The sequence below is a fragment of the Spodoptera frugiperda genome, chromosome 3 (assembly GCF_023101765.2).
Source record: "Spodoptera frugiperda isolate SF20-4 chromosome 3, AGI-APGP_CSIRO_Sfru_2.0, whole genome shotgun sequence".
Lineage (NCBI taxonomy): Eukaryota > Metazoa > Arthropoda > Insecta > Lepidoptera > Noctuidae > Spodoptera > Spodoptera frugiperda.
Window position 1 is genome coordinate 9,023,108 of NC_064214.1, and position 16,098 is coordinate 9,039,205.

The 16,098-nt window shown below is 39.9% G+C and overlaps 1 protein-coding gene across 1 annotated transcript; it reads right to left on the bottom strand.

The window, feature by feature from the left end:
• Positions 1-990: 990 nt before the first annotated feature.
• LOC118274185 (cytochrome P450 6k1-like) lies at positions 991-12,808 on the bottom strand. Its single transcript, XM_050705050.1, has 9 exons — positions 12,622-12,808; positions 12,009-12,209; positions 10,039-10,191; positions 9,115-9,299; positions 8,627-8,784; positions 7,103-7,221; positions 2,654-2,759; positions 2,046-2,294; positions 991-1,275 (listed from the first exon to the last, which is right to left on the bottom strand). The coding sequence occupies exons 1-9, from the start codon at positions 12,790-12,792 to the stop codon at positions 1,103-1,105; spliced, it is 1,515 nt and encodes a 504-aa protein (XP_050561007.1). The 5' UTR covers positions 12,793-12,808; the 3' UTR covers positions 991-1,102.
• Between the last annotated feature and the right edge of the window lie 3,290 nt (positions 12,809-16,098).

The window sequence follows — 16,098 nt, forward strand, 5'->3', positions numbered from 1 at the left end:
TTTTTGAAGAATCCTCAATCATTTTCGAGTGATGATCTATTGTTTTCGAGGAATTCTTGACCGTTTTCGGGGAATCCTCGACTGTTCGAGGAATCCTCGCCTTCAAGGAACCTTCGATCGTTTTAGAACAATCCTCGAGCGTTTTCGAGGAATTCTCGATCGTTTTCTAAGAATTCTCGGGTGTTTTCGAGTAATCCTCGATCGTTTTCGAGGAGGCCTCGAATGTTTTTGAGTAGTCCTCGATCGTTTTAGAGGAACCCTCGATCGTTTTCGGGAAATCCTCGATAGTTTTCAAGGAATCCTTGATCGTTTTCGAGGAATGCCACTCCATCGTTTTCGAGTATTGCCGCTAGTTTTAAATAGTTTGCATGGTGCAGAGAATGATGCAGTAAATGATTATTCTAACTTCTAAATGAAATAATTTCCATAATCCGCTATTAGTAAGATATTCACAGTGTTTCTAAACGGTTTTCCTGAGCGCTTTACTCGCTTGACGGTAAGCCGATTTTTCCAAAGGATGAATTGAAAATGAGACTTATGAAAATGCGAATTGGTTTTTGTTGTTGACTAATAAATTATACTTTTTTTATGTTAATAGCTGGTAAACGAGCACCCGGAACACCAGAGGTGTTACAAGTGCGTTGCCGGCCTTTTGGGAGTTAGGAATTTAAGGGTTGTTGGGAAATCGGGGATTGTGGAGACTGGGCTTCATTGTTTTATGTCGGTTTTCTGCGAGGCCGTGGTAACACTCCGGTTGAGCCGCCCATTCATACCGACGCATCTCCCAACTGTCTCGCTGGTGATGGCCAACATTGTCGTGAAAAATATGTATGCATTTATATTTATTTCTGAAAACAAACGTTATATAAATAATAAACAATCCACATAGGAATATGTTCACATAGGTTTATGACTTATATTGTCACTTAGAAGCTAATTTAATATATCTGATTTAAATATTGGCTTCTCGCCTTCTCCTTATGTAATAAACTTAACAGACTAGTCACTATACCTATTACATTTATGATGATTGATTGATATGATATTAGAAAACTTTTACATTCACTATGTACACCTCTGCATACCCCTTCACTATATTATATTAATTTCTAAGTCTAAATTCTACAGAAAGCTTCTTGTCTGGACCTAGGAAGAGTCCATGCTTCTCAATGTGGCACTCGTTTGGTTTCGGCATGTTGGGTAGAGCCCTTAATTCGTAGTTAAGTATGATGGCTGCCAAACCACATCGAACTGTCTGATAACCGAAGCGTTTGCCTGAAAATTTTCATAGTAATAAGTTAAGTAATTCTGATCATTGTTGATTTTGAACTTTATTTGTAAAGCAAAAAAGTTGCAGAGGCGTGAAAGTAAGATTTAAAGGGGTTTTGAGCTACAGACATCTATAGGATGACTGGTAATTAGTGACTGATAGTTAAAAACGTTGCTTTGTAATTGTGATAAAAATAAAACTTATGGCTAACCAAAAATGTTTCTATGAGGAAGTTTTTTGTAATTGTGAGTACAATCACTTATTTAAATATCGGTCACTAATTACCAGTCACTCTATATAAACGGAACCTGAAATTATGTGTTAGTAAAATAGTATAGCCTTATCAGAACCAACTATGGAACTTAATACATTTAACAGAAATCGGACAACAGCGCTCTCTACTAAATCTGAACGTGTGACATTTGACTTGCGATCTTCAACCTGTCAGGTCAGTCAAGAGAGGATATTGTAACAAACCCTTATATGTAGAAGAAACTCATTATTAAGAAGTAAATTATCTCGGGCTACAGGTGTGGATATGATTTTTTTTTTTTATTTGATGGGGCGACGTTTGGCCGTTATCTCGCCTGATGGTAAGTGCCCATAAGTAACCTATTCACTCTGGCTTTGAAGATACCCATCAGGAAACACAGACTTTGGCAAAGAATTCCACTCCCTAGCAGTTCACACAAGAAAGCTTGAAGTAATACCAAGAAGAATGATTATGATTAAGAATAATAGCTAAATAAAATCTTCGAAAAAAATAATTCCTTACCAATGCAACCCCTAGGTCCATCTCCAAAAGGAAGAAACGTGTAAGGAGTAATGTTCCTCTCATTTTCCGGCAAAAACCTCTCAGGGTTGTATATCTGAGGGTTCGGGAAGTACTGAGGGTCTTGCTGCATTCCTACAGCATTCACATACACCACTGTCCCACTGGGTATGGTTAGATTTTCGTCGATTTTGTAGTCCTGTGATGCGATGCGGTCCAGCCAACCCATTGAAGGGAATTTGCGTAGTGCCTCTGTAATTGAATTTTAATATTTAAACATTAATTAATTACAGTGGGTAATTCATCCCAATCTTCAAATTTCTAACCCCAAAAGGCTAGCAACGCATTTGTAATACCTCTATATAGTGTTTCTGGCCATGAGCGGCGCCGATTGCTTAACATCAGGTGATCCGTCTGGCTGTTTGCCGATTTATCCCATAATTAAACGTTTTAATTTAATCTTTTCAACGTTTTTAAAAAAGATTTTTATTTATCACAAATGGGTAATCAAAACATAGCAGATTTTGGGATATTAGATTTTAATTTCTGGGAATTTCACTAAATATAAGTCGCCTGCCAAGTTACAGGCAATTTAATAAATAAGTGCATACCTTTTATAACACAGTTAATATACGTCAGTTCAGCCAGGGAACTAGCATCTAAATCTTTGCCACCGTTCTTTTGTTTTGCATCCAAAAGTTCTTGGTACAGTCGTTCCTAGAAAAATACTTCATATGAGTTAAATGGTGTATATAGTATAGCGGCATTACGTGCCGTAATATGCACATCTGCCTACCCCTTCGGGGATAAAAGGCGTGACTATAGATAGAAAGTGAGCTAAGGAAGCCATTCTGGTCGTCTTTAGTCTTGTATACATAAGTATGTAATATTATGTAATTCCACTAGTGAAAAGCAGAGCTATAATTACTACACAAATTGCATGAAATTCTGAACTACAACTGAAAACTCAAAGTAAATCATCATCATCATCATCATCAGCCGAGAGACGTCCACTGCTGAACAAAGGCCTCCCCCTTGGTCCTCCACGTAGAACGACAAGCCGCCACCTGCATCCACTGGCTCCCCGCCACTCTGACGATGTCGTCGGTCCACCTAGTGGGAGGTCTGCCCACGCTGCGTCTTCCGGTCCGCGGTCGCCACTCAGTCACCTTCCTGGCCCAGCGGCCATCAGTCCTCCGAGTGACGTGGCCTGCCCATTGCCACTTCAGCCTGCATATTTTGAGAGCTATGTCTGTAACTCTTGTTCTTTGGCGAATTTCCATATTTCGGATTTTGTCGCGCAAAGATACTCCGAGCATAGCTCTCTCCATCGCGCGCTGGGCGACTCTGAGCCTTTCTAAAAGGCCAGCAGTTAGGGACCATGTCTCGGTACCGTACGTCATCACTGGCAACACACACTGGTTGTACATCCTGGTCTTCAGACACTGCGGGATTTTTGACGAGAAGACTTCATGCAACTTCCCAAATGCTGCCCATCCGAGTTGGATTCTTCGAGCGACCTCTTTCTCGAAGTTGGACCTACCTAGCTGGATGATCTGACCCAGGTATGTGTAGTGGTCTACAACTTCGAGTATATCGTTCCCAACGACAACCGGTATAGGTGCAACATGGACATTTGACATGATTTTCGTCTTGTCCATGTTCATTTTAAGGCCCACCTGTTGGGAAACGGTATTGAGGTCGCTGAGCATGGTGTTCAGCTCTTCCAGCGACTCTGCCATTACGACTATGTCATCGGCGAAACGGAGATGAGTGATGTATTCGCCATTAATGTTGATGCCGCGTCCGCTCCAGTCCAAGAGCTTAAAAACGTCCTCCAGTGCGTTCGTGAACAGTTTCGGAGATATAACGTCTCCCTGTCTCACGCCCTTCCGCAACTGGATTGGCCTCGTAGTCTCTTCCTGGAGTCGGATGCGCATGGTGGCGTTGTTATACAAACACTTCAAAACCTCGATGTATCTATAGTCGATGTGGCACCGCTGGAGAGACTGCAGCACCGCCCAGGTTTCGATTGAATCGAAGGCTTTCTCATAGTCCACAAACGCCAAGCATAGTGGCAAGTTATACTCCTCGGTCTTCTGTATAATCTGCCGCAGCGTATGAATGTGGTCTATGGTACTGAAACCTTTTCGGAATCCGGCTTGTTCGGGAGGCTGGAAGTCATCAAGCCTGCGTTCGAGACGGTTCGTGATGACCCTCGAAAACAGCTTATACACATGGCTCAGAAGTGAGATAGGTCTGTAGTTCTTTAGCAGACAGTTGTCGCCTTTTTTAAAGAACAGAACCACCACACTCCGTTGCCATGCTACCGGCGTGGTTCCCTCGAGTATGACGGAATTGAATAGCTTCTGGAGGACTAAAAGTATCGGTTTTCCACCCGCTCGCAGAAGTTCCGACGTGATTCCGTCATCGCCCGGCGCCTTGTTGTTTTTAAGCTGTTTGAGAGCCATCCTAATCTCGTACAGGCTGATATCTGGGATATCCTCAGTGTAGTGCCGCGTCAGTTTAGCTCTTGGGTCCCGAGCTGTACCGACGATGGGTTGCCGTGTTGAGGTGTATAACTGTCCGTAAAACCTCTCGAGCTCTCCGAGGATCTCGGACTTCGACGAGATGACGCTGCCATCCTCGGTCTTCAGCCTCGTCATTTGGCTTTGCCCAACAGACGAATTCTTTGCGAAGACTTTTGAGCCCTTGTTTCGCTCAATTAAGTCTCTGACTCTTGCGGCGTTATAGGCCCGCAGGTCACGTCGCATGTATTTCGAGATTCGTCTATTGAGCTTGCCGTATTCAGACATATCGTCTGAAGACTGCAGCCTCATCTCGCTACGATCCTTAAGAAGTTTTAATGTTCCGTCGGAGAGCTTTTGGGGCCTGTTTCGGCGGGGGTCTTGAAGAAGTCTGACCCCACTGCTCGGACAGTTTCCACCAACCCATTATTTATCTCGTCCACGTTTCCACAATCAGCTAGACACTGGAAGCGATTTTGCAGTTGGAGTTGGAACTGCTCGGGGTTTTGGATCTGGGCACGTCCAGGGCGGAGCGTGGACTTCACCAGGCGTGACCGCTCTAGTTTTACATTGATGTTCAGTGTGCCCCTGACAATACGGTGATCGCTACCGGTTTTCACCTTCGCTATCACAGAGACATCACTGAATATACGTCTTTCGGTCGCCATGATGAAGTCGATCTCATTTTTGGTAGAACCATCAGGGCTTATCCATGTCCACTTCTTGGCCGGTCGCTTCTGGAAGAAGGAGTTCATCAAATAGAGTCTCTCCCTCTCCATAAAGTCGACCAGCCGCTGGCCCCGATGGTTTCGCTGCCCATATCCAAATGGCCCTATTCTCAACTCATCGCTATTCCGTGTGCCCACCTTTGCATTGAAATCCCCCATCACAACGGTGAAGTGTGTTTCGGAGGAGTGTATGGCTTTTGAAATTTCCTCGTACAGAGCCTCTACTTCGTCGTCACAATGTGTCGAGGTCGGCGCATATACCTGTATGACCTTCAGCGAATACCGGTTAGATATTCTGAGTATAAGGTACGCTACCCTGTTCGACACACTGTCGACCTCACACACGTTGTTGACGAGAGACTTGCGGACGAGAAATCCGACACCACCCTGGGATTTACGGTCTCCTTCCCGGAAGAAGAGCAAGTTGCCGGAATCTAGGATTATCGTATCCTGACCCTCTCTTCGGATTTCAGATAGTCCCAAGATGTCCCACCGCATTTTGCTCAATTCTTCCTCCAGCTCGACAATCTTCTCATCAGTCCGCAGTGTGCGGATGTTGTGCGTTGCCAGGGCCAAAGTTCGTCGGGGGTGGTAGCGCTTTCTCTGCCGGGGATTCTTAGCACCCCCTGCTCCGCCGTTACCTGATCCGCTACCTAGATCAGGAATAGCGGAGCTGCCGGGGACTGGGGGCCGTGTAATTTTGTTGTCGCTCATAGTGAAAGGGGGGGGTGCCATAATCCCCACGCTTGGCAGGCGGCTTGGGGATCGCAGTTAGGTCACCGATAAATTTTGAGAATGCTGCTGCCCATTCCTCGGTGGCTGGTCGCAGTTTTAGGACGTACCCGGGTCTGCGATGCTGTCTGATTACAAAGTAAATCAATAATATTATATTTTATTAGTCGCTTAAGTTAACATCAATAATAATAAGAGTATTTTCAGTCACTTTTAACGGTAACAAAACTACCAAAAATGTCTACCAAAACTGACGCACTTCTGTCTACCACTCCAAGCATCGAAAAGGCGTAAATTTTACATCGCATATTTAATATTCATAATTCACATATTCCGCTACACTTTTGAATGGCGCTGCATTAATTAATATGTTAATAGTTAAGTCACGAAGTTATTTTTAAACTGACACCCGATTCTCCTGCCAAAAACATCAACTGCAAAATATAATATCGGATATATTTAAAAGATAATATTTTAAACGCGTCTGAAAATCGACTTTGTGTCAATGACGAAGTTATTTAATACTGAATATAAGAGTAGTTAATACTGAATATAATCTAGTTACATATGTAAATGTATGTCCTGTAAAAGTGTGTTCTCTCCTAAACTTATATTGTTTTGGTCCACATTGTGTCCCAGTTAAATTTACCACCTAAGTCTTAAATGTGGAAAGCAATAAAGAATTGAGTATTGAGTGTAGATACTTGTCATTGGAAACAACAATTCTTCAAAGCAGGTGTCGAACTTCTTACTAAATAAACAAGCAAGATCAACAATCACCTGATGGTAATTGGTCAGCGCTACCTGTGGACACCCGTAACACCCGAGGAGTTACAACACTTTAAAATACTAGTTCAGCCTCATAATTTGTCAAAAGCGAGTACCTACACAAATTCTAATTCAACGCGGATCAATTCAGTGTATGGTCAAGTGCAAGTGAACAAACTGCGCAGATTTTAAGAAAAAAGAATATAAAAATCACAGAAAGCAATTATCCGGAAGCCTTTGTTCAGCAATTGATGTCCTAAAGATAATTATGTTGAACCGTTCTAAAGTAAGGGTATTATTTCACCTGGCATTGTGGGTTCCACGCCAGTTCATACAAAGTCCAAGTCAGTGTAACTCCTGACGTGTCGAAACCTCCCAAAAGGAAGATGGCCGCTTGAGCAAGTAGCAAGTCTTCACTGATTTCTGGAAATAAATTTTATCTTACTAATACATAATCTAATTACGAAATTCTGTGAGTTTGTGATACAGCGTCACGACTTTTATTCCCGACGGGGTAGGCAGAGGTGCACATTACGCCATGCCGCTATACAATTGACTGCACGGTTGGCGCGGTGGCTGGGCAACTGGCTGCCGTGCAACGGGTAGCGGGTTCGATTCCCGCACGGAGCAACTCTTTGTGTGATCCACAAATTGTCGTTTCGGGTCTGGGTGTCATGTGCATGTGAACTTGTATGTTTGTAAACGCACCCATGACACAGGAGAAAATCCTAATGTGGGGCAACGTTTTTTAAAAAAAAAAAAATTAATAAAAAAAAATGTATGTAGGTACACCCACTATTTTGAATTTGTGAGTTTGTTTATTATCCAACCACGAGTGAGTATGTTTATAACGCTGCAGGAATCGGAATTAAATTCGGAACAGGGGTAGATTAGGGTGTGTAGAACTAAGGGGGTGGCATGTCTTCCTGTTGTTGGTGATGATAATGATGATCCCACAGGAAAACCGACGAAGACTAGCAACACTAATACATTTTCGAAGTTATATGACTTGCGTAATAATAAAACAACACCAACTTCTCCTGCCAGACTGAAAACTGACTAACACTCAGTTTTACTCAATTTTTAATACACACACATATACGAAGAAAGAGTTACCAAGTTAAAATTAACCAAAGTTTCATCGCGTTCAAAGTTAACGCTTCTTCTTCAACGTCATTTTGAGTTCAAACTAACATGTGAACGCTTCCGGTCTAGTTAAACTTTAGTTTTCTAAGTTACAGTTAGTATATTGCTAATAGTTGTTCGTTTTACTCAAGGTTTTAATAAAGATGTGAAGCTGTAAGTATAATCGTTTTTGCTGAGGGAAGATTTTAGGAAACAATTAGAATGAAGTTTAATTTAACTATTGTTATGGGTAAAGTCGTGGTGGCCTGGACGCTCGCTCCTCGTGCGTGAGGATATGGGAACTACCAACACGGCAACTTCCAATGTGACTTTTTTAGAGTTATAAATACTTTCTTAGACTGTTTAGACACCACTGGCAAATGTTAAAGGAAAGCATGAGAAATCCTAAGCTTATTTTTTAAGAAGTTTAAAATTCCCAACCCGCTTTGAGCAAGTGTGTTGATAAATGGGGATTGGGGTAAACGTGTTCTAGAAAGAAGACCGCGTCTAGGCAAGGGTAGTGTAGGGCGCCCTCCAGCTAGGTGGAATGACGATATCCGCAAAGTGGCTGGTAGTGGTTGGATGCGTAAAGCTGACGATTGAGCTCAGTGGCGTGCCATTGGACAGGTCTATGTCGTATGATAAAGAACCAAAAATTTCAAATATTAGGTACTATCAAATAGTTTCACCATAAAAACATTACCTTCATTGTCCTCTGCAGCCTCTTGCCTAATCTTCAGCAGAGCATCAAGGAGGTCCCTGCACTCTTTGACCTCCTTCTCATACCCTCCTCTCTGGTTTATTATAGTTCGGAATATGTGACGTAAGGTTTCTAAAGAATCTTTCGGAAATAGAGAAAATCTGGAATATATGAAAATTATTATGTTATTGGTTTACTCACGTAACTGTTTGACGAGGAACTTGACTAGTTTCAAGCCATGCTAGAGGTTCATATTTATGGACAGCAATCCGCGACACACGACACAACACCCAGTAGCAGAGCGAGTTCCACGTCAAACAGTTACGTGAGTAAACCGATGACATAATAATTAATTTAGTAAGTCTCACGAAAGTTATAATAAAATTATATGAAAAATACAAATGTAATAAAGAACTACAACGTGAAATGATTGCAAAGGATACTAGAAAAATATTTCTAAACTATTCTAAAAAAATTAAACTCAAACACACCGAAATACATCAACCATTTCTGGAAAAAAGAAGATACTGGACCAGCACAATCCTCTATGAAGGTTGAACTTGACAAACTCCTTTGTGATTCTCCTCATCAGGCTATCACCAGTCTTAACTGATTCACTGGTGAGACCAAACGCAGCCTCTCCTATTACGTCTGTTGTGAAGTCTGAGCACAAGACCTGGGGAGATTTAGATGATTGGAATAAAGTCAGTTAAAACGCTATAGAACAATTTTAGAGCTTATTGAAAATCTAATCAAATGAAACTCTTTGGTTTTCATAATTTTGTAAAATTAATAGTAATTAAACGAGGACTTTAAATACTTTGACTAAGAAAACTTTGAAATTTGGCTAAAGCCAAAGCTCACATCTTTATGATCATCATTTATGATAACATGTGATTTCTATTATAGTCGTTCGTATTTAAGATCCCAATTGTAACATCCCAATCCGAAAATCCGACCCTAAACTTTATCAGAAACTCAAAATTTTATTCCAAGTGTGTAAATCCGTAGGGAAATCTTTCAGCAGATACCACAATATTATTCTATCCCTCATCTCCATACAGCCAGATAAAATATCCTAAAGGACTTACATCTTTAGCTTTAATTCAATATGTCAGGATTTTAAGTGTGGGAGAAATATGCTTTGACATGAATGGGCCGGCTCGACCGAAGTGATAAAAACCCGACGTGAAACAACGCTTGCGTTGTGTTTTGTTGTGTGAGTTAGGTTACCGGAGGCTCTAATACCCTCCACCCCAATCTTCCAGATCCGCGATTCCCCAAAAACCTTAAATTTCTTATCCCCAAAAGGGCGGCCACGTACTTGTATTTCAGGTGGTTTTCGACGACGATTGCTTACCATCAGATGATCCGTCTGCTCATTTACTGACTTTGCCATAAAAAATGTTACTTACCCTCAAATTCAAAGGGTCTTCATTGAACATGTCATCTCTGATCCTCTCTACCAGGTCATTGGATTTGGCCGACAATAAGCTGTTCAGGCTTCTCAACCGAGCTGCCGTGAAGAGCACTGTTAACCGTCGCCTTAGGAAAGACCAGGTTGGATCCTGTTGATAAAAAAATATATTTTGGTTAGACTAAAAAAACCAATTTAAGAAAAAAACACGAGAAAGGGCGGTTATGAAACATCTAACCTTAAAATTAGCGTGAGGAGTGTGGGAGAGCCACGCTTAGGCACGAATAGGTGGCCTCGACTGGAGTGATGTGGCCTCATAGAAATCACCGATTGCCCAACAACCCTTAAATTTCTAACCCCAAAAGGCCGGCAACGCACTTGTAACACTTCTGGTGTTTCAAGTGTCTATGGGCGGTGGCGATTGCTTACCATCAGGTGAACCGTCTACTCGTTTACCGGCTTATACCATAAAAAAACGTCTCTTTATACTAATAAAACCCATAACCCTACATTCAAGATCTACCTTACCAAACCTAAATATGCATCATCACCCACCATTCTCAAACCAAATCCGCCTTTATTACCGTGTCAATAAAGCTATAATGGCCGCATTTGTTACTGTCCTACAACGACATGTAATGCTTGTATCGGTTTGGTGTTGGCAAGCCATGTAACACGACAAGCCACGGCTTACTGCAAGATGTAGACTGTCATTTGTTATGGAAAACCCGGCTTCAGTGCTTAAACAGCGTGTGATGGGATTTTGTGTGCTTTGGCTTGGTTATTAGAGGTTATTTTGGTTAGTACTGGGAGTTTATTAAGTTTTCAATTGTGGTGGCTTTTTAATTAAGTCTAGCTGTGGATGGTTCTGAGTTACTTGTGGAGGTGGGGCTTTTGATTTTTATTCCTATACAAATATTCTTTGTATTAGAAGTTCGGTCTATTTCTTTATATCAAATTAATTGTTTTTCTATTTTCTTTCCTAAATAATAAAAAATAATAAATAATTTGTCCATGACAAAGTACGTTAAAGATGTCGTGGTGGCCCGGAGGTTTATAACGCCCGCTTCTCAAACAAGAGAGTGCGATTTCGAAAGCTACCAACAGCAAGTACCAATGTGACTTTTTCCGAATTATATGTACTTTCTAAGATTATTTAGACACCACTGACAAACGGCGAAGGAAAACATTGTAATGTATCGTTATAAGTTTCAAATCGCCAACCCGCATTGAGCAAGCATGGTAATTAATGCTCAAACCTTCTACGTGTGAGAAGAGGCCTTTGGTCAGCAGTGACTCATTAATAGGCTGCTGGTGACTGATGGAGGTATTTCACATGTTTGTACATGAGATCAACATTAGCTATTGATTTTGATCAATTTCCTTAAATTATGATGTATAATATGTTTTGCGTGTTCATTTATCTTTATTTTGGTAACTTTAATTAGGACCAATATTAACTAGTCGTGATAAAATAAATCAAAACGTACTATAGTATTCAGGCGTAGATAACTTCTGGAAGAATAAAGTATGCTCTCAAAATTGGTGTATGGTGCATTTTTGTTTACAATATTTCATTATTATTTTAGATGCATTTCACTTATTTTCTTTTGTGTAAACAATTGAAGATAAACTTTAGAAGGTTTTGGAGTCAAAAAAGTCAAATCATGTATTCCAGTTAAACCATAAATAAATATTAGCCTGTCAGTCTGTTCGTCAGTGAAGCTACTCATTGCAATGTGAAGCTTCGAATGGAGAAGAACGAGCAAGAAACTCCATTCGTCGACCGAGATGGCCTATGTTTTTAGCAACGAATAGAAATCAACTATACTTTTTAACCCAACCCAAGTTCTTTGATTCGAATCAAAGAACTTGGGTTGCTTATCCTACATTGTCGATTAGCCCCAATACTAAGCCACAAGTTCTTCCAAATTCTAATAAAGCTTTAATATAAATGATTATACTCACATTAACAGTAAACAGATTTAGGCCTCCAATGGGGTCTGTCTTGCCAGAACTCAAGAACCTGTTCTTGAACACCTCATGGTCTTTGACCAGCACCTTCCTGGCCAAGTCTGGGCAGTTGATCACCAGGCCTGGTCTCCAGAACGCCCACATACCGACGTACGGTGACTTGAACTCGTTGTACACTTGCCTCATCCATACTGCCTGATAGTAGATAGCGATGAGTAATAAGAAAATTAAAAAATATTTTTGGTGTACATATTTGGCTTACTCGATTGCCTCGTTGGTCGCGGCTAAGTGGTCGCCAATGAGACTGCTGGGCAAAGGATCTCAAGGGGCATTATTCCCGCGTCGGGTAAAAAAATGTTGGGTTTTTTTCGGATTTTCAAAAATTTATCAGAAGTAGTTCGGAGCCTGGAAAAGTTTCCGATTTATAGCAATAGTGTGTGACCTTTTATTACATGAGACTTACAAAATAAATTGAGAAAAGTGCATATGCCATAATATGCACCTCTGTCTACCCCTTCGGGAAAAAAGCATGTCGATATTTATTTCTATGTCTATTTTGTATATTTGACTGTTTAAAAAAATCACATATTAAAAAAAGTACACTTACAGGATTTTGTCGCTGCAAAAACGTGAGACTGCCCAAAATGGGATGCGGCGAATAATGAGGAACACCCCTTTCAGCCCAAAAATTTTTCACTGTCCTCCATTTTAACAGGAACCAAATAAATACGCACAATAGTATCGAAACACACGAAATAACTGTAATCATTGTTACCATATGTAGATTACTGGCGTCAGACTGCCAAATTAAATGCTCCACCATATTATTGTAATTTAGTGATGTTATATAAACTAATATGATAAAACGAAAAGGGTTGGTTGTTTGTTTGTTTCTTTATGGTATTAGCTGGTAAACGAGCAAGCGGATCGCCTGATGGTAAGCAATCGCCGCCGCCCATTGACACCTGAAACACTAGAGGCGTTACAAATGCGTTGCTGTCCTTTTGGTGGTTATGAATTTAAAGGATGTTGGGTAATCGGAGATTGGGAGTCTTCTTACTTCTTCTTACTTTATTCTAAAAAGATTTTATAATAAGGTAAAAAGAATATATAACAAAGCCGGACAAAGAACTGAAACCGGGTTGAAAACTAGTCAGTCCATTGTAAAATTTATTACAATGATATGAATATTCTTGCGGTCATAAGTCGTTTATTGTTTATAAGTATTAATGTCCCTTTATATTATACGAATACGAATGCCGAGTTATACAATACGTCATTTCATAATTGGGTACCTATTTTAATTTAGTACGAACAGATTTTTATCGATTTTTTATCAATATTTTTTTAAAGTACATGTTAAAATATTTACTTGTCCTACTTGTAGTAAGCATCCATTCAAAATTTTCTCGTGAGGTGGCTTCAAAAACAAAAGTACCTAGAAACTAGAATCCTACGTTCAGCAGTGGACTTCTTATGGCTGATACATTGATTAAGATGATGATGATGAGTATGAAATATTTATTTAGAAGACAAAGATAAAATTCTCAAATTCTCTTATTAAATTTAATAATTAATAATGAACGAAGTAGGTAAGTTACACGTGCTTAAAGTGATCTCTGACATCCAATTTTGATATCAGTAGGTATAAACATACTCGATACTGAATAGTTTATTATGTTTAATTGACCTCTTGTTTTGTTATCAGGTTTGTACCAAATTGTACCGGACAAAACTGATTTTTATTTTTTAAGTATAGAGCCATGCTACGGCACGAATGCAGCTCGATCAGAGTAATACCACGGCCTCACAGAAAACCGACGTGAGCAACGCTTGTGTTGTGTTTTGTTGTGTGAGTAAGGTAACAGGAGACAATTATCCCCCTTCCCAATCACTGATTTCCCAAAAACCCTTAAATTCCTAACCCCCAAAAGGCCGGCAACGCACTTGTAACGCCTCTGGTGTTTCGGGTGTCCATGGACGGCGACGATTGCTTACCATCAGGTGAACCATATGCTCATTTACCGGCTTATACCATAAATAAAATCCTCGAAAATTCTTAAAATTTGGTGTACTTATTAGATTTGACACGTGGTTAGTTAGATATTATCTATCTAACTTTTTTTTAACGATGATAACCATAATATGATAACCTTTTTTATATAACAAATCAACGAAGGTTATTTAGAAATCTAATCTGTACTCTTAAGTAATGTGTTTAGAATTGTTATTACTTTTTTATGTAATAACTCATTATGTAATACATATTTATTTCATTATCTGAATATTATAATGTATATCGTCACGCCTTCTATCCTCTATCCCTACCTATCTTCTATCTATCAAAGGGGTAGGCAGAGGTGCACATGCAAGCATTGTACAATGTACACCCACTTTTCACAATATATGCTGTAAGTCCCCTGTAATAGAGGGTGAGCCTATTGCCATATGTACTGACTACTGGAAAAATTTTCGAAATCCAAAAATAACCCAGCAATACTTTTTCCGACCCGCAATCGAAACCGAGATCCCTTGTAAATTTGTGTGTTTGCGTGTATGTTTGTTACTCAATTCTTCGTCTTAATAATTAAAGGAATCGGAACTACGTCTTAATAATTGAAATTTGGAATGGAGGTAAATTACGGTCTGGAATAACACATAGAACTTTGTACCCCACGGGACCGCAAGCGAAGCTACTGGATAAGCTAGTAAGCCATATTATTGGTTTACCTTTATCTCCTACTGACTAAATGACCGAGCATTAGATCGTAGCCAGCCAATAGGTATGTCATTTCACGAACAATGCGATCGGAACGTGGTAGGTGTAATCTGCGGATGGTAGTGGCATTCCTAACGTAATTAATGCAAGTATCAAGATTGTTTCGATAATAGCTTTCGCTTTGTTGCTAATGTTGTTACATATTATGTCAGTAGGTAGGTAGGGGATTATTAAATGGACTGTGTATGGGTGTTATTTTAAACAGGGTAGATGACTTATTTTTGTTTTAATGTCAGTCTGGTAAGTAGGTTGATTAATTAAAAATTTTAGACGTATTTTTATAACCGTAAATAAAGAATTAGGAATCGAAGCCAAGGTCCCAAGACCAGGATTTGTCGTGAACTTTAACTCTCAGTAAAAATACAACCTAAGACCTTTTCTTGATGGTGGAAAATCATCCAATTACTTCTCCTGCCTTGTGCGAGGCCAGGGGGCGTGTCAAACTCTTACTGACTAAAAACCACCCCGTTCCTACTCCTGCTTCTCAAGCCGGAGCCCCGGTAACCCGCTAGGTAGTCCGCAGCAACCTTAATACCCTGCATCTTGAGAATCCAAGCAAGCAAAACCAAGTGCTAAACACGTAAATTAATGACTTAGGTACCGTAAACTTCAAATGTCAACCTTCTACAAATTAATATCAATAACTTGTAGGGTCCTATAACGTATAATTGAGTGCACAGCAAACCCAATTAGTTCAGCTATTTGCCGTCAATTATAACGGGGCGCTGGTATCGCTGCAATATGCACAAATCAATTTAACGCCCATTGCCTGTGGTATTCGCGTTAAATTACTTTAAAGGTGGGCTGGTTTGGAGGCACTTCGTACAAAAATTGCTTAATATTCGTCAAAAATTTAGAAAAAAACATAAAATAATGTTTTGTATGTTATTTTTTATGTTCCCTTTTATAATAATAGCAAAACAAATTATTGTCAGACAAATATACCTACTAAAATTCCTGGCTCTCTCTCTCTCTCTCTCTCTCTCTCAGAATACTTAATAACTAATACCTATTAAAAACTTACAGAAAATCACTTAGGTACATTTCACCTGAGCCGGGAATCGAATTCAAGACTGCGAGATAAGCAGTTATGAGACTTCATAATATTATGTGTAGAAATAATAATAAATAATTGAGTCACCAAACTTCTAGCTCCCTCTTCTTGATAAAAAAAAACTACACTATGGCAAAGCTAGTTCTGCTCTAAAATTTTGTATGAACTCGCATTGAAATCGCATACAGGTGTAATTAGCATCAAATCATGTGGTTATCGCTTATTATATGCTCAATTACCGCAAGCTAATC

Bases quoted from the DNA above. Each gene is read 5' to 3' on its own strand.
- LOC118274185 (XM_050705050.1), bottom strand. From the start codon at position 12,792: ATGGTAACAATGATTACAGTTATTTCGTGTGTTTCGATACTATTGTGC. The intron at 2,295-2,653 runs GTATGCACTTAT...ATTCAATTACAG, and splicing joins TATTAACTGTGTTATAAAAG to AGGCACTACGCAAATTCCCT. The intron at 1,276-2,045 runs GTAAGGAATTAT...GAAAATTTTCAG, and splicing joins TGGACCTAGGGGTTGCATTG to GCAAACGCTTCGGTTATCAG.